Genomic DNA, 22,240 nt, shown 5'->3' on the forward strand with positions numbered 1-22,240 from the left:
TTCAGAAAATCTAGCACCACAGGCTATATAGTTTGAGTAACAATATTTCACATTTTAACCAAGACAGAATTGGGTCCTAGGAGGAGAATGTAAGAGATTGCTGGAACAAATCAAGGCAAACTTCTCACATCAACACCTAAGACACAAAGTCAGGGAAACTTGCTAAGAACTTTCTAAGATTTATGGAATGTATGCTGTTTTCCAGTGTTACTTAGTTTCCTTTTCTTTAGCAATAAAGTCCTTAAACAGAGGGCCTGTCCGCTCATTCTTAGAATATTTGAAAAAGGGAATGGTTAGAGAAAAATTTTCCTATCCTGTGCCAGTGTAGAAGAGAGAAAAACTAGTTGATGACAACTGTGAAGAGCAACATGGGCTGAAAACCTGAGGACCACTGAAAGAGAAAAGAGGACAACACAGGGCCAGCCACCTGTCTGAGGACGTTACCACAGGGGTTTAAAAGCAAGAGGTCCACGTGGGTTTTAGTGACTCTCACTCTATTTTCCATCCTGTATTGGCTCTGTATATGGGGGCTTGCTGAGCAATTGTGGTCCCTAGAGTAGACCTTTGATACTCAGATTGAACAGCTGTGGTCCAAACTATTTCCAAGGTGCTCCTCATTTCTGTTGGCTTTTCAAAATGTCCACCACTCCTTAGGCAGTAGCTCTTGGGGAGCTCCGTTGTTGGTCACTATGGATCTGGACATGTCCTTCCCAAATATCAGTGGTCCGGTGCGTTCCTGAATTTTACAGTTTTCCTTTGGAGTAGCTCTTCTAAATTAGAATAAATAAAATAATTAGAATTATTTCATAAAACAACCAGTGTGTCTTCTCATTGAACATTTAAAAATAGAATTATTTCATGTAGTTTAAAAGAGATTTTATCTTTCCCATCAGTGATACTTATTTTTGTGTGTATTTTTCAGTTACTTTTTAAAGCCAAAGGGAGTTTTTTTAGACTCTTCATGCTTACCTGTTTAACTGGGTGTGTCAGATTTGATAGTCTTTTAAAAAAAATTTAACATTTAATTATACATTTTTGTGAGATACAGTGTGTTGTTTCAATACATGCATATACTGTACATTGATTCACGCAGGGTAGATAGAATAGCTTTGTACCCATTTGAAACTCTTGATTCCTCTCTATACAGAGGACATCGTTAGTTCCAAAATTTTTGCTAAGGATGAAAATTCTTAAAATTAGCCATTCATTCCTATTGTAATTTATGTAAAGGCTACAATGTTTCTATTAATGGAAAAATAAACTCAGGAACCGGGTGATACTATTAATAATATGAATATTATAAATACCTAAAGATATGTGCATATTGTAAAACTGATAAATGTGAAGAAAGTGTCTGTAGCTGTCTCATAATTAATGACAGCCACAGAGCTTCTGGGTTCCATACTGCACAAAAAGGTTTTTAAAAATGTATTTAAATAAAACATTGAATTTTATTGCAGTAATACAGAAATGCAAGGACACCAAGAAGGGATGTTATGTAACTAATGCTAAAAATGAAAGGGGCAATAGAAGAACTTGGCTTCACTGCCTGGCTGATTTCACAGAAGCTTGCTAAAAAGCACAGTTAGTTCTATAAAGATCTGGTTCATATAAGTGAAAACTTAAAGAAAACTCTCATATGGGAAGAAGTATTTTCCTCTCTTAGTAGTTAGGAGAGTCAATACTTTCTTTGTTGAGTATACCTTTAGAGGATTTAGTTTCCTTGGATAAAAACTATTGTAAAAATTTCTCTTCTGGGCCGAGCCCGTGGCGCACTCGGGAGAGTGCGGCGCTGGGAGCACGGCAACGCTCCCCGCCGCGGGTTCGGATCCTATATAGGAATGGCCGGTGCACTCACTGGCTGAGTGCCGGTCACGAAAAAGACAAAAAAAAAAAAAAAAATTTCTCTTCTGTTTAGAATAGGGGAGGATCATATCTCAAACTATTATACCAATAACATCTAATAATTGAATATAATAAAATTTTATATACTTAGAAATTTAATCTTATTGGAGTAATAGCATTCTTAAGTAGATACTAATAAGTAAAAGAGGTTAATAATGAAAAATCACCATTCATAGTATGCATATGACATTATAAATGTTAAAGCCCCGAGTTATATACTTTATTGCAGACTTTCTGCTCAGTACAAATTGTACTTTATTCTCAGTATTGAAACCCTAGTTAGTACTATTTAGCTGTACTGACATATATAAATTCTCCGAAGAACAATACTGTGTTTATTTTGAATGTTTAGGCAATATCTACTAAATTATTACTACCACAATTTTGAGGAAGCTTTAAAAAATATAATGGTTAATCATTTAAATAACTGTTTATTTGTATTTATTTTAGTTTATGATTGAAGTAAAGAACTCTGCTGTATCTTGTATACCAACTGATTGGGTTAAGGTTGGAAGGTAGGTTTAAAAGTAATTTTTTTTTCTTATAACACAAATTATAATGACATCTGTATACCTGTGTGCTACTGGACTGATAACAGCTACATTCTTGAAGTTGAAGGTAATTCTCCCCCTTTGGTTTTCTTATGGAACTTTTAACCCAAGAGATAATTATTTTTATTGTTGATTTTAGAACATTTTTTGAAAGGCTATCCTATTTTTATACATTCGTTTTCATGTTTTATAAGTTACTATTTTATCCTTACAGCTCAGAGGACATGGAAAAAAAGTTGAACAAACTTCAATTGTAAGATTAATTTGGTTGCTCGAACTTCTTGATGAATGCTATGCCTGACATTTCTTTTAAGAAGCTGAAATTTCATTTTCTACCTCACTGAGCTCTACATTTCTTTATTCTTAATGCTTTCCTTGGCACATAGTTATAATAGTTCTTTACATCTTCTCTTTATAACTTATATTACGGATTGATGAAAATAAATTAATCAGAAACAAAATTAGAGAACCACGTTGAGACTCAGCCTTTTCTCCTTGGTTGGGCATTAATCCCCAAGAGGGGACTAATTTAAAGTGGTATTAGAGGAGCATATATTCTGTGAGTAGTATCTTTTGCAGAATATTTATTAGTACTATTATTCATAAGTTTGCCTGAACATGAGATGAAAATGTTACATTTGCCTAGGTAGTAGAAGAGCGACTAGTAGCTGGTGATGGTGTGAAAGAATTCGATGTTAAAATATGAAGGGAAATTTTGACATGCTGTGTGAATGATTATTAATTTATTTTAATTAAAAAGAAAATTGTTTATTATCCATTGCCACAGCAACAGATACTGAAGGCATAGGCATGGCATTCTTAAGCTCTAATATCATCCTTTTTTTCCTGTGCTACCAGAAGCTTTACTTTAGATTTGAGTATTGTTGCTTTTAGGGGATGTTGCTTTCCTTCTTGGCAGGCATTCTTTCCTTTATCTGCTTTTGTCCTATATCACCACTAATGAATGGAAATATGCTTTATGAAGAGAAATTACTAAAAATCATGTTAGTCTATCTAGAACATTAACAGGAATGTCTCACTAAATGACTTTTGCCAGAAAAGAAGGCTATGAAAAATATGTTTGCATAGAAGTCTAGATGATATAATTTAAAAGCAAAAGCAAGGCCTAAATCAGTGCCAGCGTTTTTTGAACATTTAATAATGTAAATTGAATGGACAAATAAGATGGTTTTGGGGAGGTTCCTTGCAATTTTTTATGTGTTGTTTGGCTATCAGGACCTTGACAAGGGTAGATTAAATATCATCAGTCAGATTTTGAATGCAAAAGGTCCAGCTGTAATCCAGTAGCTTGCCAAATTAAAGATAATTTTGACAGTGTATCACAGGAGTGGGGGAGCAAATACAGATCAGAGTACACCATGACCTTTTCTTCCTGCATGCTTGTCTTGGTAATAATAGCATCAACAGCAGTAGCAACAACCGCTGCTGCCACAAAACAACTCCTAATATTTATTTAGTACTTACAGCATAGGTCCTCTGCTAAGAGCTACCTATTTGATTCTCTTGACAGTATAAGGTAGATACTGTTATTATCCACATTTTATAGATGAGGAAAGTGGTGTTTAGAGAAGGTCACTTCTATTTGCCCAAAGTCACATAGCTAGTAAATTACTGACAAGATTGGAGCCATGGCCTAGACTAGGTACCTGGCCACCCACGGTATCCACATTGTGCTCTACAGCTTCTTGATGAAGAGAACAGATTAGACTCAAGCCTGTTGGGGAGTAAGTGGGATTTCTTCCCATCCAGGGCCACTGTGAATCTATGGGTAGATCCTGAAAAATTCCTTTTCTTTGATTGCCTCCTGAATTAATACATTGCTATTCTCTGTAATGCTTTAATTATTTTTTTTTTCACTGAAATATTTCAGTCATACAGAATAATATGACCTTCACCAATGTATGCAGCTCCCAGCTCTGTCATATTTGTTTTGTCATATTTACTTCTGATCTTTTTTTAAAAGCAAGCATATTCATTTAGTATAATTTAAAGAAAAAAGCTTTTTGCCTATGAAATAAAAATTCTAAACTCTTTGCCATGTGGGTATAATTTGAAATGCATTTGAAAAGCTTCCTGAGCAAAGTCATAGTCTTTGGAATAAGTAGAATTCAGGACCATAACTAAAGAATGTTCTTTATTTACAGCTGTTTACTTTCAAGGTTCATCAGAGAATAATAAATAACTTCTTAAATTTTCTGAAGTGATGGCATTACTGATTTCTTAGTAACCTTGATTTCATATTTATGTTTTTTCCCCTTTTATAGCACAAAAGCTGTGAGCCGCTTTCACTCTCCTTTTGTTGTAGAAAATTACAGACATCTGAATCAGCTCCGGGAGCAGCTAGTCCTTGACTGCAGTGCTGAATGGCTTGATTTTCTAGAGTGAGTTTATAATGAAAAATATAATCTGACCTTTTGCTATGAGAAATAGACCAGAAAAATCTTTCCATCAAAAAGAAAAGTAGAGATTACTGCTTCTGACCTGCTATAAAATAGTTGAGAACATGTGTTCTCTGATTTTATTTTTAATCCATTGAAATATAAGCTCATCTCTATCTTTGGTGAGATACCAAATATACTTTATTGTTACTGTACTAACATTTTTTTGCTGAGAATGTTTAGTAGTGTCAATTTTTGAAATCTCACCTTGGAATTTACCTTTCTTTTTAAAGGCTTAACATCTTTCAGAGTTGAACAAGTATAGGTTAGTTATTTTGTTTATATTATCTCCATTTAATTTTTGTCTTACTTTTTTACATCCTGTGTATTTCCCCCCTAATTTTTTATTTTTATTTTTTTCTAAAAGATGACCGGTAAGGGGATCTTAACCCTTGACTTGGCGTTGTCAGCACCACGCTCTCCTAAGTGACCTAACTGGCTATCCCTATATAGGGATCCAAACTTGTGGCCTTGGTGTTATCAGCACCACACTCTCCCAAGTGTGGGAGCCACAGGCTGGCCCCCTAAGTCTATAGGAAAGTTGAAATAACCACCTGTATACTCTTCACCTAGATTTATCCAGTGTTAACATTTTGTCACATTTGTTTTATGTATTTTTAAGATATATATTTCTTTTATATATATTTTCTCTGAACCATTTGGAAGTAGATTTTAGGCATCATAACACTTCACCCGTATGTACTTAAGCATACATCTTCTAAAAATAAGGATGTTCTGCTATATAATTGTAACACCATTATCACACCTAAGAAGAAGTAATATTAATTTAAGAATATATTTGAATTTCCTGAATTTCCTCAGTGGCCCCCCCCCCCTCAAATTTTTAAAGGAAAGATATCATCAACTTTCAAGTTGCCTTTGGTTGTTATGTCTCTATTCTATTTGAATCTAGAATAATTTACTGTCTTTTTTGTTTTTATAACTTGGAATGTTTCTTGAGGAGTCCTTGCCATTTTCTCAAAGAACATCTCGCATTCTGGATTTATTGATAATCACATGTTCATATTGACAGTTTTAAGTCAGTGGTGTGCTGGCAAATGGTTAACGCCAGTTCTGTGGGAGAATTGTCATGTTTGTAGAGTTTGCTGATTTCTGTAGTGTGAATACTCCCTCCGTGGGTGAGTTAAAGCTACTGCTAGACTGGAGCTGGGAGGAGATATACCCAGTTGACTTCCGTGAATCTGCAGGAGCCAGCTACAGGCCACCACTGTTCTACATATGATATATAGAGTAACTCATCATTCCTGACATGAGCTCTGTGAAGTTAAGTATTATTATCATTCCCAGTTTACAAATGAATAAAGTGAGATATGGAAATCAGAAGTAAGTGCCCACAACAAGGGTAAAGGTTGGAGTCCAGATTTCACCCAGGTCGTCTGGCAGGCAGGGATGTGTGCCCTTTCTTCAGGCTGCTCAGCCTGCCCACGATGCATCCACAGGCCTCACTCCAAACAGAAATTTGTCTGAGTCTCTCTCTTTAAAAACTTAAACAGTAAAAATACAGTGAGGTCTTTCAGGGAGCATTACTCCATTTAAAGTAACCAACCTAACAAGTAAAAAACAGAGAACAAGGGCTGGTCCCATGGCTCACTCGGAGAGAGTGTGGCACTGGTAGCGCCGAGGCCGCGGGTTCAGATCCTATATAGGGATGGCCGGTGCACTGACTGGCTGAGCGTGGTGCAGACAACACCTTGCCGAGGGTTGCGGTACCCTTACCGGTCAGAAAAAAAAAAAGAGAGAGAACAAAAAAGATATTATGTGAGAGTTTTTAAAAGGCGGTAAATGGGTATCAATCTTTTTTTACCCAGAGGAGTCTTGAATTATAAGACCAGAGAGAGTAATGAGTCTTTCGAGATTATCTTGACTCTGAGTCTTGAATCCAGGGATGGAAATTTTGCCTGTCCAGTTATTTTTCCAATTCATGTTAAGTTTCCCATTTTGAGGGTTTTCAGGGCTTTTGAGTCTTTCAGTTCTCCTGGCTTTTTCCTTAGTAATATCACTGAAAATTGGACTAAATTTATACCTTTCAAACTTACAGGGCCATATTTTAGAAGGGCTCTAGGATTTGGTGAGGTAATTCCATGCTCACTCTATTCATAGCATACATGATTTCATAGATCTGATTTTTGTTCTCCCTGTCATTTTTCCAGACTAAAGAAAGTTCAGGTCTCCCAGGCTATAAACCTTGGTGTTATTTTTTATTCTTTCTTCCCTTTTGTCCCTTTATCTGTCACCAAGTTCTTGATTGTCTGTTTTCCCTTTGAGATGTCTCTTTGATTTGTTCCTCCTTCTCTTGTTCTCTTTTAATACCCTCCTACTGGCTCATACTGTTCTTATTGTGTCAGCCTTCTAACTGGGCCCTCCTACCGGAGTAGCCCAGGAAAACTCCGCTTTCATCCTACCACCCCTGCTGTAATTGGGAGTTGCTAAGAGTGAGCCAACATTAAATATAACATCACAGAAGAATATGATATTCATGGTATATAACTATGTGAAGAAAATGATATAAAACAGTACTAAAGTATTACACAATTTTGTATGAATATGCACATAACCCATACTCCCAAACCTTTATATTTTTAAAGATTAAATATATGTATGCTTATTACGTTATCAATATGCTTATCAGTCATGTGTATATCTTTGGAAAATTTCTATATACAAATATATATACATAGAACGAATGAGCAAGAGAGAGACTCAAAATGCTAACTGATTATTCTGTATGGTGAGGTTACTGGTGATTTTAATTTCTTTACTTTGCAATTACGTGATGTCAGTATCTTCTATAATGTACCTATATTACTTTGAAAATAAGAACGTATTAAAGTTTTTATCCCCAGAAAAGAATATTGGCTGAAATTTAGCTAGAGCATTTGCTGCTAAATGAAACTACCCTTGAGAGCAGGATTGATTGCTATGCACACTTTTTGAGGTACCAGATGGAGTGAATATTATTTCATTAAAAAAATGATTCACTTCAATGAACCTGACATCAGATGATTGAATACCAGCCATGTAAGTGTACTTGTCTCTTACTGAGGTACTAGCATGAGTCATATTACTTTTTGATCAAAATGTTGCAAGAAATTAAGGCTGTTGATCTGGCTGCAAGTGAAATCATCTTTCAAAATGTATTTCTTTTGTGTTCTTAGAAGATGGACTGTGGATATTGGATAATCCTTTCAATTGTAAATTCTTTAAAAATTGAATTATAATATGTAATTCAAATATTTTATTTATTTTTTATTATTAGCATTATTATGTCATGATTTTTCTTCATGCCCTTTACCCAACCTATCTCCCCCACCACCGCCCTGCCATCTCTAGTAATCTTAGGTTTGTTCTCTCCTTCTCATAGTTCAGTAAATTGTTGTGGTGTGTTCTTTCTTCCTCCCTCTCTCCCCCCCTCCCTCCCTCCTTCCCTTCTTTTCCTTCCTTTTTTCCCAGTTATAAATGAGAACATGTAGTATGTATGATTTTCTCCAGACTCATCCATATTGCTGCAAATGGCAGAATTTCATTCTTTTTTATGGCTGAATAGTATTCCATTGTGTATATATACCACATTTTCCTTATCCAGTCATCTGTTGAAGGACACCTAGTTGGTTCCATATTCTGGCCGTTGTAAATAGAGCTATGATGAACATGTGAGTGCAGGTATCCCTTCGACATGATGATTTCCATTCTTTGGATATATACCAAATGGTGGGATTGCTGGATCATATGGTGGGTAGTTCTATCTGTAGTTGTTTGAGAAACATCCATACTGTTTTCCATAATGGCTGTGGTAATTTAAAGTCCCACCAGCAGTGGAGAAGGGTTCCTATTTCCCTGTATCCTTGCCATCATTTGTTATTCGTCATCTTTTTAATAATGGAGAGTCTAACTGGAGTGAGGTGGTATCTCAGTGTGATTTTAATTTGCATTTCTCTGATGACTAGTGATACTGAGCATTTTTTCATGTACCTGTTGGTCATTTGTATGTCTTCCTTTGAAAAAATATCTATTCATCTCCTTTGCCCATTTTTTAATTGGATTATTTGCTTTTTTACTGTATAGTTTGAGTTCTTTATATATTCTGGATAGTAAACCCTTGTCAGATGTACAGTTTGCAAATATTTTCTCCCATTCTGTAGGTTGTCTTTCCACTCTGTTGATTGTTTCATTTTTGTGCAGAAGCTTTTTGTTTGATATAATCCCATTTGTTTATTTTTTCTTTCGTTGCTTGTGCTTTTGGAGTCTCATTCATAAATAAAGTCTTTGCCCAGTCCTAATTCCTGGAGTGTTTCCCATGTGTTTTTCTTTAGTGACTTTATGGTTTTGGGTCTTATATTCAGGTCTTTAATCCATTTTGAATTGATTTTGGTATATGGTGAGAGGTACAGGTCCAGTTTCATTCTTCTGCATATGGATGTCCAATTTTCCCAGCACCGTTTATTAAAGAAGCAGTCTTTTCTGCAATGTATGTTCTTGTTGCCTTTGTCAAAGATTAGTTGGCTGTAAGTATGTGGGGACAAAGTCAAATTTGTCGGTTTGCAGATGACATGATCTTATATATAGAAAAACCTAAAGACTTAACCAAAAAAATCTTAGAGCTGATTAGCAATTTCAGTAATGTTGCAGGGTACAAATCAACACCTACAAATCTGTAGTGTTTTTATACTCTAGTAATGAACTAGCAGAAAAAGAAATCAAGAAAGCAAGCCCATTTACAAGAGTTGCCAAAAAAATAAAATACCTAGGAAACAATTTAACCAAGGATGTGAAAGATCTCTACAGTGAGAACTACAGAACACTACTGAAAGAAATTAAAGAAGACACAAAAAGGTGGAAAGACATACCATGCTCTTGGATGGGAAGACTTAACATCGTGAAAATGTCCATTCTGCCCAAAGCAATCTACAGATTCAATGCAATCCCCATCAAAATACCAGTGACATTCTTCACAGAAATAGAAAAAGCAATCCTAACATGCATATGGAATAACAAAAGATCCCGAAACGCAGTCCTGAGCCAAAAAAAAAAAAAAAAAAGTAAAGCTGGAGGCATAACACTACCCAATTTCAAATTATATTACAAAGCTATTGTAACCAAAATAGCATGGTATTGGCATAAAAACAGACACTCAGACTAATGGAGCAGAATAAAAAACCTGGGAATCAGTTCGAATATTTTAGAAGTGCATTTTCCAATAAAAAATAAAATATTTTCCATTTTTATTAACTCCTGATATCACTGAGCAACATGTGATGCTAGACTTCTCTAATCATCATAAAAGCTTTAGAACCCAGGTGTCTTTATCTGCTGCCCATGGACCCAGCAATATCTTTTGGCCAGAGATTAAATCATAGTGCTTTGACTTCATCTTTAAGGTTTTTAGTGGCATAGTTGCATGTTGTTATGACATAAACTCAGTCTTTCAGATTATCTGAATTGCCTATTTTTCAGCTTATCATTTTTCCAAGTATGAATAATCTCTTTGAAATTTAGCACAGTACCAAGAAGTCAAACTAGGGCTTCTTTAAGATTTATGATGATGTTTAAGGCTCATGATAGTTTTTCGTTTTATTCTTGTCTTATTTATATCATTGGCATGAGAAAAAACATTGTTGTTCATATCGAAATAATTACATTATTTCTCCCTGCTTTTTTGTTTTATCAACTGAAATGGTACCTACTGAGAGCTATGTCACTATTTCCATCCTGGAAATGAGAAGATTAGCAGGGACAGTTCCGCTCAACCCTAGGCTTCTAGGTAGTAGCAAGTTAGGATTTTGGTTGTCTGGACAGGACCTTACCAGGAGGGAGTGCGAGTAAGGAAAAAAACTGACTAATTGTTAGTGCCAAAGTGCTGTGACCCATATGTCCAGAGGGGCTAGGGCAGAAACATCAAATATGGCTGCTTTCTGGCAAAAGAGTAGGTGCCAGGATAGGAAGACCAGATGGGTCAGTAATTAGAACAAATAGTTCCACAGTCAGTGAGTGGTCACATCTAAAATTGAAGCCAAACCAGGAATGATAAGGCATGGTTAGTGGGCAGACACCCAGAAAAGTTAGGTCCATACAACATGTGGCATCTTCAAAACTACGAGGCATTTTTAAGGTGGCAACTTAGGGCTTCCTTTCTGATGCTGAGGGCCCATCCCCTTTGTGTTTGGGGTTTTGTACCAACAACACTGTTAGTGGGATTCATATTGTTTGTTTTGATAATCTTTAATTTATTGAGAAATAGGTAAGTTATATTCATTATGTTCTGTCTACTCAAAGGAGTATAAAGTATGTTGTGAATATATTTTTCAATTCACAATAAAGCTGGATACTCCACGTTTTTAGTTTATGAGAAAAGTCACTTACATAAGATACGTTTTTCTAATACTAGAGAATTCAGAAATTACAATTTTAAAAAATCAAAGATAGTTTTTATATAGGGGTAACTAACTGATCATCATAGTAGCTTAATCTGGGTATGATTTTCAAGCTAGAAAGCACTCTAAAAACCTTTGGATTTAAGTAGCAAACAGACTAAATCTCAACATTTCTGAAACCCATACTACAATAGATGAATATTTTTTAAGAAAGGCATTCGGTGTAATGTTCTTTGTCTTTCTTTTTTTCTTCTTTTTGGGGGAGTCTTTAAAAGAATGTAAGAAATATCTGAGCTCTACATTATGATTTTATGGAGAAAGTAGGCTACTTGTTATATTCCTATTTTATTTCTATGTATGTATAAAAATCAGGAAAGATGCTAGTAGGAGTCTGTAAAATTGCACTGTGGGACATAAGGTAATATAAGGACATAGTTTGAATCTAGGCTCTACTCTTCAATGGCTGTGTGACCTTAGGCTAATTGATTTATCTCTATGAACTTCATTTGTAAAACTTAGGTAATGAAGACCTACCTGAATGGTGGTTGTAAAGAAATAATAAAGGTGCCTTTTCATAGTCTTTGGTCAGTATATGTTGGTTTTCCCTTCAGCTTTCATTTGGACCTATTTATAGTTATCATTACAGTCTCTCATTTTTCAGTCTTTGAAGAATTGTGATTTATCACCACCTACATTAAAAACATTTTTTTAATTGAACAAAATCTCTATCTCTCTTGGAAGGAGAGGTTACAGTAAGAATTTAAGTTCAGTTATATATTTTCTCTTAAAAGTAATTTTTTAAAATGCCCTGTAAAAAATAAGTTTTGAGTCATTTTTGTAGTATAATTATATACATTTCAAACATTCACAGTTTATCAGTATATACAGATGTCCACAATTTATACAATATTGAAGACATTGGCATTAAATACTATGATATGAGATAATGGGATAATTTAAGCAAAAAAAAAAAAGAAAAAAGAAAAAACACCTGTATGCATTCCTGTACTGTTTCTGAATAAGTCTTTCAGTAAAAGTCTTTTAAGCTTTTAGATCACTGGGAATTATAGTTTTAATTATCCAAAGAATTGAGGCAATGACCATGATCTTTTTTTAAACAAATCTAAAACTTAATTTAATGTACATTATTAAAAAGATAACTGAAGAGAACTGGAAAAAAATACTTTTTCTTGCTTATCTTCAACAAATATTTATTATAATTTCTCTTCTATGTCAAGATTATGGACTATATGTTAGGGCTACAATGGTAGCTAAATTAGACAGATGTGGTCTCTGCCTTTGGGAAGCTTCCAGTTGAGTGTGAGAGAAAAAGGTATTGCAACTGTTATCCCAGGTTTGGATAATGCTATGAAGAAGCACAAAGGGAAGTAACCCATCTGAGTAGTTGATATTATTGAAGCAAATGAAAATAATTGCTACATTTGTTTTAATTATGTCTAAGTTGAAATGTCATGGTCAGGTGAAATGTCTAATATGGTATTAACAGTAGACGTCTTTACATGGAAGCTTTTTAAAATTTTACATAATTGTATCACAAATGAAAAGAGAAGCCTGTTTAGAACCAATAATGTAGTAGTTTCGTTAAAGAGTAAAATACTTCTGTGTGATTTCCATCTCTCTTAGTTAGGTATGCCTGGTTGTTATTGTTGTTTATGCTTATATTAGCTAATAAAGTGATTACTTGTACAGCTTTTGTAGGCCTAAGGAAATCAGTTTGCTCACCTTTTTGTTGCTGCTGCTTCTGCTTCTGTAGGAATTTCAGCGAACATTATCACTCCTTGTGTAAAGCAGTGCATCACCTAGCAACTGTTGACTGCATTTTCTCCCTGGCCAAGGTCGCTAAGCAAGGAGATTACTGCAGGTAATATATGTTTTACTTCCTCCCTTTATCAGTGCTCTAGATAAGATAGCATTTATTGAATTAACTTTAGTGTCTTCATTATAAAATAGTACAATTACTCAAATGTATTAGCCTGTTGGTAAAGCTGAATATCATACACATATAGCTTGATTTAACAGATTCCTTCATTGCTTGCATTAACACTAAGTATATTGAAAGCAGATGTTTGGTATAACTCTAGAGGTGAATGTTATTATATATATTAATTTTTAAGTGTATATGGGTGATGGGTAACATTTTTATAAAGTTTGAGCATTCCTTTCATTTGTTTATATGCTTAACTTTATAATTATAAAAGCTTGATTAGGTAAGAAAGGATTGAGGAAATGGTGGGGGGGGTAGGTTTCTGTGATCTTTTCTGTTCCTCTTATTGAGAGGGTGAATTTATCCCAGTTTTCTGTATTGGCTTCTGAACATCCCAACATGAAATGTTTATTCTCCTTTTCATAAAGGATATTAGTATCAAACAGATCTAACTTTAAATCTTAGCTCTAACTTTTGGACAAGTTGTCTTCCAAAAGCTCCAGTTTTTTCATACACTTAAGAAAAATTAAGAGCATATTTAGCTCACTGGCTTATTGTGAGGAGTAAAAAGAAAGCGTAAGTGATACTGCCTCTCAGTACTGTGACCCACAGAGTTCTTTAGTTGATATGTTTTGCTATTCATACGTCTTTCATACCTTGGTTTTTTCTCTAGTTTGTGCTAAATAATATCTTTTTTTATGTTTAAGTGTCCTCTGTACTTAGCATATTACCCAGTAGACAGTGAATGTTTTAAAAAAAGTTTGTTTAATGTGTAGCATTTATTTGTGGGAGGAGAGTTGGAGAAATTGGCTACTCCAGTTATGTACCCTAAACATACTGTTTGCTATTTTTGTTTTTCTGTCCATTTTTGTTGAGCATATCTACAGTGTCAGGCACAGCTGTCTTGTTTAAAATGGGTTCTTTGCATTTTCATTATTGCCCAATTTTTTGTCACATCAGAGTGATTCTGACATACACAGATTTGCCTAGTTAGATTCACCTAGGCATTTTAGAGCTGAAACTTAACAGTTTAGTAAATGGGGAAAAACTATATCCTATTTATCATTTATAAAGATGCGATATGTAAATTTACTCTAGTTGGATCTAGTTCTGGAAGACCAAAAGTCTGCCTTCAGTTGACTTGATTTCGCGCTTATACTTGTACAATAGCAGTTTTAGTAGAAGTTCTTTCCGGATATACAAGATTTGTGAAACAAACTTTTCTTAATGGATTCTGTTTCTCAATTAAGCAGAGGCTTGGCAGCAGCCTGTGCACTTAGTGTGTGTTCAGGTGAAGTTCTTCCCATTGAAAAATACTTACGCTTGGTCTATCCCCTCTTATACTTCTTCAAGTGGCCTTCTGCCATTAGCTGCTTCTGATAGGCAGCTAGTGAAAAAAGGACATCTGTATGGTTATGTGATTTGCTCTATTACACCAAATTGAAATTTTCATATCTATTTATGTATATCCATATGTACACCTAAATATACACATATTATGCATAATGTATAACTTAAAATAATATATAATTTTCAGTGTGATGTAATAATCAGAACCTATCTTGGATGTCAGAAGGTCTTGTTCTAGCCCATCATCTGTCACTAACCTGATGCCCTTATTTAAGTCTCAGATATCCATATGTAAAATTATGAGAAGTAAAGGTATGAATTGGTAAATGGGATGAATCTTCAAGTTGCAGGAATCCTTTATTGAGGTGTAGTTTTGGCAAAAACCACTTGAGGAGTGGAACTATATTCTTCATTACATCACCATAAAACTATATGATTACTTCCTACATTCATCAGAGATTTAAAAAACATTTTTAGAGCATCTGCTATATGCAAGTTTGGTCTTACATTCTTTCAGTCTGGGGCTTCTTGTTCTTTTGGCATCTTCCAGCATATATATCAAGAGGCCTCTCAATTTGCATAAGTGAAATTTGAATCTCTCTAAGCACGTCCTTCAGAATGTAGACATTGGATCTGACAGATAATGGGTCTGAATAGTAGCTCGGTAATTTAGTAGCTGGCCTCAAGCAATTTACTTCTCTGATCCTTGGATTCTACACTGATAAAATAAAACCTACTTCTCAGAGATGTGCAGAATAAATGAGGTAAAGATATATGAAACTTCTAAGTAAGGCCAGGCAGATAATAAGCACTTAGTAATAGCAGCTACTATTATTTGCAGATGTTTAGCCATTTAAAAATCAGAAGGAATTAAGTATTATAAAATTTCTTTTGGTTAGAGTGCAGTGTTAGAACACCAAGGTCAAGGGTTCAGATCCCTGTACTGGAGTGCTGCCAAAATAAAAAACTTCTTTGTCTTTAAGAAAAATATCTGAACATAAGGGTTGCTAGTACTTTTCATAGACATAGTAATTCTTTTTAAAAAATCATTTTTACTTCTCTATCAATTCTCAATCTTGTGTCTTGCCTCTTTGAACACAGTAAGCATAGTTATTTTAAAGTCTGTCTGATAATTCAAATATCTGGAGCCCCTGGGCCTATTTTTGTTGTTTGTTTCTCCACTAGTTTTCATTCTGTATCTTCTTGAATGCCTGGTTATTCTAATTATCTGCTGGGCATTGTTTTTACAAAATCATTTTTAGATATACTCATTCTAAGAGAGTTACTTTTGCTTATACCAGACTTCTTAGGACATTAACAGTCTGGCATCACTTAATCCAAATTGGGGTTGAGATGATTGAAAGGTGAGTTTATGCCTGGTGTGCAGCCCCTTGGTGTCTCAGTCCAGAGCAAAAGCTGTCCATAGTGCTCAGCCTTAGATGTTTCCTTAGAAATCAGCAGACACCCACAGGAGGAAACTAGCCCCTCCCTGAGCCTTTGTCCTACCCCAGATCCTGGCCTGGGAATTTTCTGCTGTCTTAGTTATCAGCTGCCTTTGGGTAGCTGTTTTCTGTACTTTGTCCAACTTTTTGAGGATTGTTCCAAATTACCTCGTCTGTCAGTAAGATATTTCAGGAAATATTTTACATGTGAAAAACTTTTTACATTGGACACCGTATATTTTACACCAAGAAAAATCCATCTGAAAAAAATCTAAATGAATCATAATGTAATTTAGTAATGTTATCAGTCTCTTTTTTTGGCAAAAACAAAATCAAGCATAAATTGCCATGAAGTAGGAAATGTCTATCTAAAATGCATTTTAAACTACTTTATAAGTATCTGAAATGTATACATATTTTTCTTAAATTTCCAGCTTTTTAAAAGAGTTTAGTGAATTTTAGCTATTGCAGTTAGCTCGAATTGATTGTGTGGCTTCATGATTGCAATCTTTTCTCTCTGAATGCTGTTAAGATATTTTTATTCAGTATAGTCTAAACCTTTAGGGAGAAGTTCTTATTCTAGGTCTTTCCATCCAATTTCTGTTCTGGATATTATACTGTTTCAGTAATATAGATTATGTTCTGTTTCTCTGGGGTAGTTGAAAGAAAAAAATGCAATTTTTAAAATATAAAATAAAGTTTAAGTTCAAATGTTTCATTCTTTCTGGGAAGCATCCCCATTTCCTCAGTTCTTCCTCCTTCACTGCCATAAGATATCATCAACAAGCTTTACTTATTTTTCTTGCTATAACTGTTCTATCCTCATATGTCATCCTAGCTCTGTGAATTATCCTTTGCTTCTTACTCTACCAAGACGTGTTTTGTGATTATATAATTATGATAGCAACAGAATAAGTCTGTGTAAATTTTAGAGCATAACCATTCACTCAAAATTTTATTACAAAGTGAAGATCTTCCCAGGAAGTCATATCAATGTCATGAATATGATATATTGATTTTACTTGGCAGAGCATCTAGGATTTTATTTTTAAATTGATATCACCTACAAATGCTTTCATTTTTTTTCTTTTACAGTAAATTCATAACTCATCTAGATAAAAATCCTGCCTTTAGAATTATACTCCCAAATCCAAGAACTATCCTTTTCTTGTAATTTTAAGTGTCTCTCTTCAACAGATCATTTCAAATTATTTACTCAGGAGATACTTTTGTCACTTTTTTTGAAAAATGTGACAGTACATTCTTGGAATTTCATTAGCCAGATATGTTAAAGAAGGAGAAATTAAGTATTAGGAAAATAGTAATTCTTGGTGTTATGAGTAAGCTCAGAAATATTTTCATATGATTATGTGAAAGTTCTGGTCAAAGAAATTGAGATTGTTGATAGCATATTATGCTGAAAAAGACCTATAAATGGCCAAGAAACTGATGAAAAGATGTTCAACCTTAGTAATCAATGAGTACAAATTAAAACAATGAAATGACACTGTTCACCCACCACATGTCAAAAATTAGAAAGTTTGATAGTGTTAGGTTTGGTGAGAAGGAGGAAAAGGGAGAAAGAGAGAGAGACCCGAGCTAGGCACTGTTTCAGCCAAGTAGCTTTATTCTACCAATGTGGAGGGGAGACTGAATCAGATCAGTTCCCCTGAACAAAGGAAAGCAGGAGGTTTATAAGCTATTTAGAGTTCTGGCAGAGCAATGGGCAATTTCAAAGTCAGTGGTATGCAAGGTGACACAGCCCTAGTGGTCCACTAACATCTGGTTGGTTAGGGCATAGGCTTCTGATTAGTGTCGCCACTATATCAACACAAAGTGTTCCGCCTGAAGCCTGCTACTGCAGCCCACAAGACGTTCCTTTGATGACAAGGGTCGTGTTTACCCCTTCCCAGGAGAAGAATTTAGCTGACCAGTTCCTGGGGCAGAAAAAGGAAAGGGGAGGGGGAGGAGGGTGGAAAGTTGCTTAACACATCTGTGCTGATGTTAAGCTAGCCATGAGGCCTAATAGATAATACCATCTCTAGGTGAGGTTATGAAAAAACAAGTCAACTTTCTTATCCTGCTGGTGGGAAGGTAAATTGGTGTAGCTACTCTTATCTATTAAAATAAAGTATATGCATACTGTGTGACTTAGAAATTTCATTTCAGGAGTTTACTCTAGCTCAGAAAACACTTGGATATGTACACATGGAGACACATGTATAGGGTTGTTGATTGCAGCATTTTTTATAACAGTGAACATTTGGTCACTGTCTAAATGTTCAACAGTGGAGAATAATTAACTCATGCAGCAGCTTCAAAAGAATGCTGAAAATCTGACAGGTGATCTTTTATTTTCAGTATACCACACCGTAAGGGTCTATTAGACCTATTTCAGTTTCTTAAAGGTCTTCCAAAGAACAAAGAAAAACTATACTTTTTTTCTTTTTTTTTAAAGGAGAAAACAACTCATTCTGTCCTACATTTACCATATGAGTCCATTGGACCCTTTTGTAAATGTAAGATGCATTTTGGGATCTTTAGTGATCTTATTTTTCCTATATCTTTAAGCATTTTGCTATTTCATCATCCTGGGAATTATTTCAATATTGTTTATCACTTATTCCAACTGTACTTTAGAAGTCTAAAGTGAAAACTGGAGAATGAGGATGCGAAAATGAGAAAAAAAATTACTGTCACATCATCCTTTCGTTTTCTTATTGTATTGCCCAAAGGGTCGCATCATCTTTCAAGAAGGTATAAAAGAGCTCAAATACCACCATTGTAGTCTGCTTCTAGCTTTCTTTGAACACAGTTGAGAATTCAGAATTTTCATTTTTCACCCATTGTAGCAAAAAATTGACAGCTTTTAGGTTAATCAGAAGACGATCATGAAGAGAAGGATAGCAGTGCTCTGGATACTAATGATGGTAGAATTTCTTATATAAACAAAGTGCAAGATGATGAATGTTCACATAACAATATCCTAGAAGAATATTCTCAAATTTAAGAATCTGTGTATGAATAATAAATGTGCAAGGTGTAGTCGATTGAATTATTTCCCCCTATAACTCACTGAAGCTTGAATTGTGTCCCCCAAGTTTTATGTATTAGAAACTTGGTCCTCATTATGACTGTTGAAATGGTAGGATAATAATCTTCCTACTATTGAAAGGTGGAGCCTTGAAGAGGTGATTAGATTGTAGGACCAGCACTGTGCAGTAGGGAGTGGATTAAAAATGGTGGTCAGGGGCATGGTTCTGAGGGCTTTAAAAGAAGAGAGAAGAGTCTGTCTCTCTCCCTTCTCTCTCTGTTCCACCATCTTGCAATGTGAAACCCCTGGGTCACTGTTGAAACTATAAGCAATAAATTTTATTGTTTTTTTTTATAAATCATCTGGTTCCAGTTATTTTGTTATAAGCAACAGAAACAGACTAATACATAAGGGCAAAATGAAATGTGTTATTCTGATCCAGTTAATCATTCCATAGGAAGCATTCATCATGCAATATTTGGTGACAAGAACCCGGACCAATCTGTTTTGCTAAAAGACATGCAGTGGTATTCTTATCTTTTATTATATTTGTTCACTAAAAGTTTGTAGGTGGATAGACAGGACATAAAAGGATATAGATGATTTAGAAATGAAAGTACTAGTTTGATTATTCTAATTGGTGTTTATAAGTCTAAAAATGAACATGTTTTCCGATTATGTTGCAAAAAAGATGGCCATCCTTTCTTCAAGAAAATGAGCTTTAAACAATTTCAAAAAAGTCTTCCAGTATTGTATTTTTATTGATGGAAGTGTAAGAAGAACCAGAAATAATGAGCTAAAACCTATTAGAAACATATTGATATTAGGAAGTTAGTATTTATAAATGAATATGTTCCAGGTGTGGTGCATGCATGACAGCTGATGAGCAATTACATTCAGAATGTATTGCTCCTTCTAGGTATAGATGCTTTAATCAAGAAAATATGGAATAAAAATTTGAGATTTGCTGTTTAAATTCTTATTAAAATTAGTAATGAGGTTGTTTTTCTTTTTACTATTTCTTTATTCTTACTTCTGTAAAATCATTTGTAAAATCACTTCAAAATATTAAAATAAAAAGACCCACTGTACCCAGATGGTAAATGGGGAAATCTATTTTTTATGTGTACTGAAGGTTAAAATAAATTATTGTTTTTAAAAAAGTAATTACAGGATGATATATTACAGTATGACTTTTTTTGAGAAATCACAATCAGTACAATATATACGTAACCCAATGCATAGAAGAAGGTTGGGAAGGGTAGACACCAAACTGATCTCAATGGTAAAATCTGGGGAGGAGACTGAGGGTAGGCAGGGCTCAGGTGGGGCTTGGATAAAGGGAAAAAGTTATAGATAAAAGCAGATATAATGCTTAAAATAAAGAACAGCAAGGCAAAAAAAGTAATTTTTTTATTTAAAAAAAAAAAAAGTGAAAGACACCAAAGACCACAGAAAGATGTTTCAACTAAACATAATATGTAAATTTTAGGTCATTCTCTCTCCAAGTCCAACACATAGTATAGTTTATATTAATGTAATAATTAAATTTAGAAATAATTTTACATGATTTCCCTTATTATGCTTACTTCCGAAAATAGTTTAAGTAGCAATAATTTGAACTGTTATCTTTACTAATGAAAATATTGGCTTGATCTTACACAATAACAGCAAAAATAATAAATAAAAAGGATGTTATAAAGGTAGACTGCAGTAGTGGGGCTATCATAAGACTGCTAAATTTATGCTTCCACTATTATTATAATAATTGTTTTCCCAATTTTTATTTTATATCTAAAATTTAACTTTCATACTCAAAGCCTTATTGTGAGTATAAGTTCTTAAAGTCTATGATTAAGGTTTTGTTTTTGTCTTACAAACTGGGTACTGAAATTTTTCATGCTTTGTTTTTTTAATGCTACTTCCTTGCCTAATAAATTGAAATATACTTCTTTTTGCAGACCAACTCTACAAGAAGAAAGGAAAATCATAATAAAAAATGGAAGACACCCTGTGATTGACATGTTGCTGGGAGAACAGGATCAGTATGTTCCCAATAGTACAAATTTAATAGTAAGTACCACATTATGCCAAAAAATAATTAAAAGATGATAACATTGATCCCAAACTTTTAAATGTCAAGTAAATGTTCTTATAGTTAAAAGTTACCCAAGTTTTAACTTTTTAACTTTGGATTTAAATAGACTAATTCTGGGCATTGTTTTATATTCACCACCAAATATGGAATTGATGCTTTTTCCTATGACAGATTAACCATAGATGCTAAACCTTAGAAATTAAAGGATTAGACTTAATTAGTTGTCCTAGATAACCCTATAAAATATGTCTATTAATACCCAAATATGCTAATGGGGTTGGAATTATACCATGGTTTTGCAAATTCCTATTAGGATATATTGTGTTGTATGCTTTGTCCTGTGTTCCACTGTTTTCAAATGTTCTGCGAAAGAATCAGAGGTACTTCAGCTAATTTCAGTGATGAAAATTTTTATCTTATGGGCTAGAGTTTTCTTATAGGACATTAATGATTCTAAATACTTATTCATTTAAAACATACATACTGAGTGCTTAAGCCCCAGGTAGTGAAGCTAGCAGAGAGTGGTAAGTGAGACACAGCTCTTCCCTCCCCGCACAGAGCTTCTGGCCTAGCAGAGAAGATAGGCAGGCTGATACAATGCAGCATGGTAAGTGCCATGATCTAGAAAACCAGCCTGTCCTGGGAGCAGGTGGCAGGTCGACCTATCTGATGTGGGGGGAGCACTGAGGAATTTTCCCCAAGGATGCAATTTTGGCTGAAGAATGAGTCCACACAAGCCAGGGAAGTGGAGGTGAGTATGCCAGGTAGAGAAACCAGCGTGGCAGAGGCTGGAAGTGAGGCAGAGCAGGGTGAATTCTAGGAAATGAAAGATGTTGAGTATGGTTGGAGCATAGAATGTGAAGAAAAAGTGTTTAGAGATAAGGAAGAGGCCAGTTCAATTATGTGCCATATTAAGAAATTTATATTTTTTTCCCTAAAATGTTGGGAATACTAGCAGGAAAGTTATTGAAGCTGGGGGGGACAAGTGAACTTGAACTTGTGGCAGAGTTTTTGTGTTACAAAGAGTTACATTGTCAGAGCCAAACAGAGCTGGACGCTAGTTAAAG

The 22,240-nt window shown here is 34.6% G+C and overlaps 1 protein-coding gene across 5 annotated transcripts in view; it reads left to right on the plus strand.

Annotated features, from left to right (window-relative positions):
* The window catches only part of MSH3 (mutS homolog 3), a 183,102-nt gene that overhangs the window by 90,530 nt on the left and 70,332 nt on the right, over window positions 1-22,240 (plus strand). For 4 of the 5 annotated variants that reach the window (XM_063085678.1, XM_063085682.1, XM_063085679.1 and 1 more), the window contains 4 exons: window positions 2,356-2,420; window positions 4,742-4,858; window positions 13,079-13,186; window positions 21,037-21,148. In XM_063085678.1, the coding sequence (XP_062941748.1) occupies window positions 2,356-2,420; window positions 4,742-4,858; window positions 13,079-13,186; window positions 21,037-21,148 (402 nt within the window). The remainder of the gene's footprint in view (window positions 1-2,355; window positions 2,421-4,741; window positions 4,859-13,078; window positions 13,187-21,036; window positions 21,149-22,240) is intronic. The other variant, XM_063085681.1, reaches the window with a different exon arrangement.

This window comes from Cynocephalus volans, chromosome 2 (assembly GCF_027409185.1).
Source record: "Cynocephalus volans isolate mCynVol1 chromosome 2, mCynVol1.pri, whole genome shotgun sequence".
Lineage (NCBI taxonomy): Eukaryota > Metazoa > Chordata > Mammalia > Dermoptera > Cynocephalidae > Cynocephalus > Cynocephalus volans.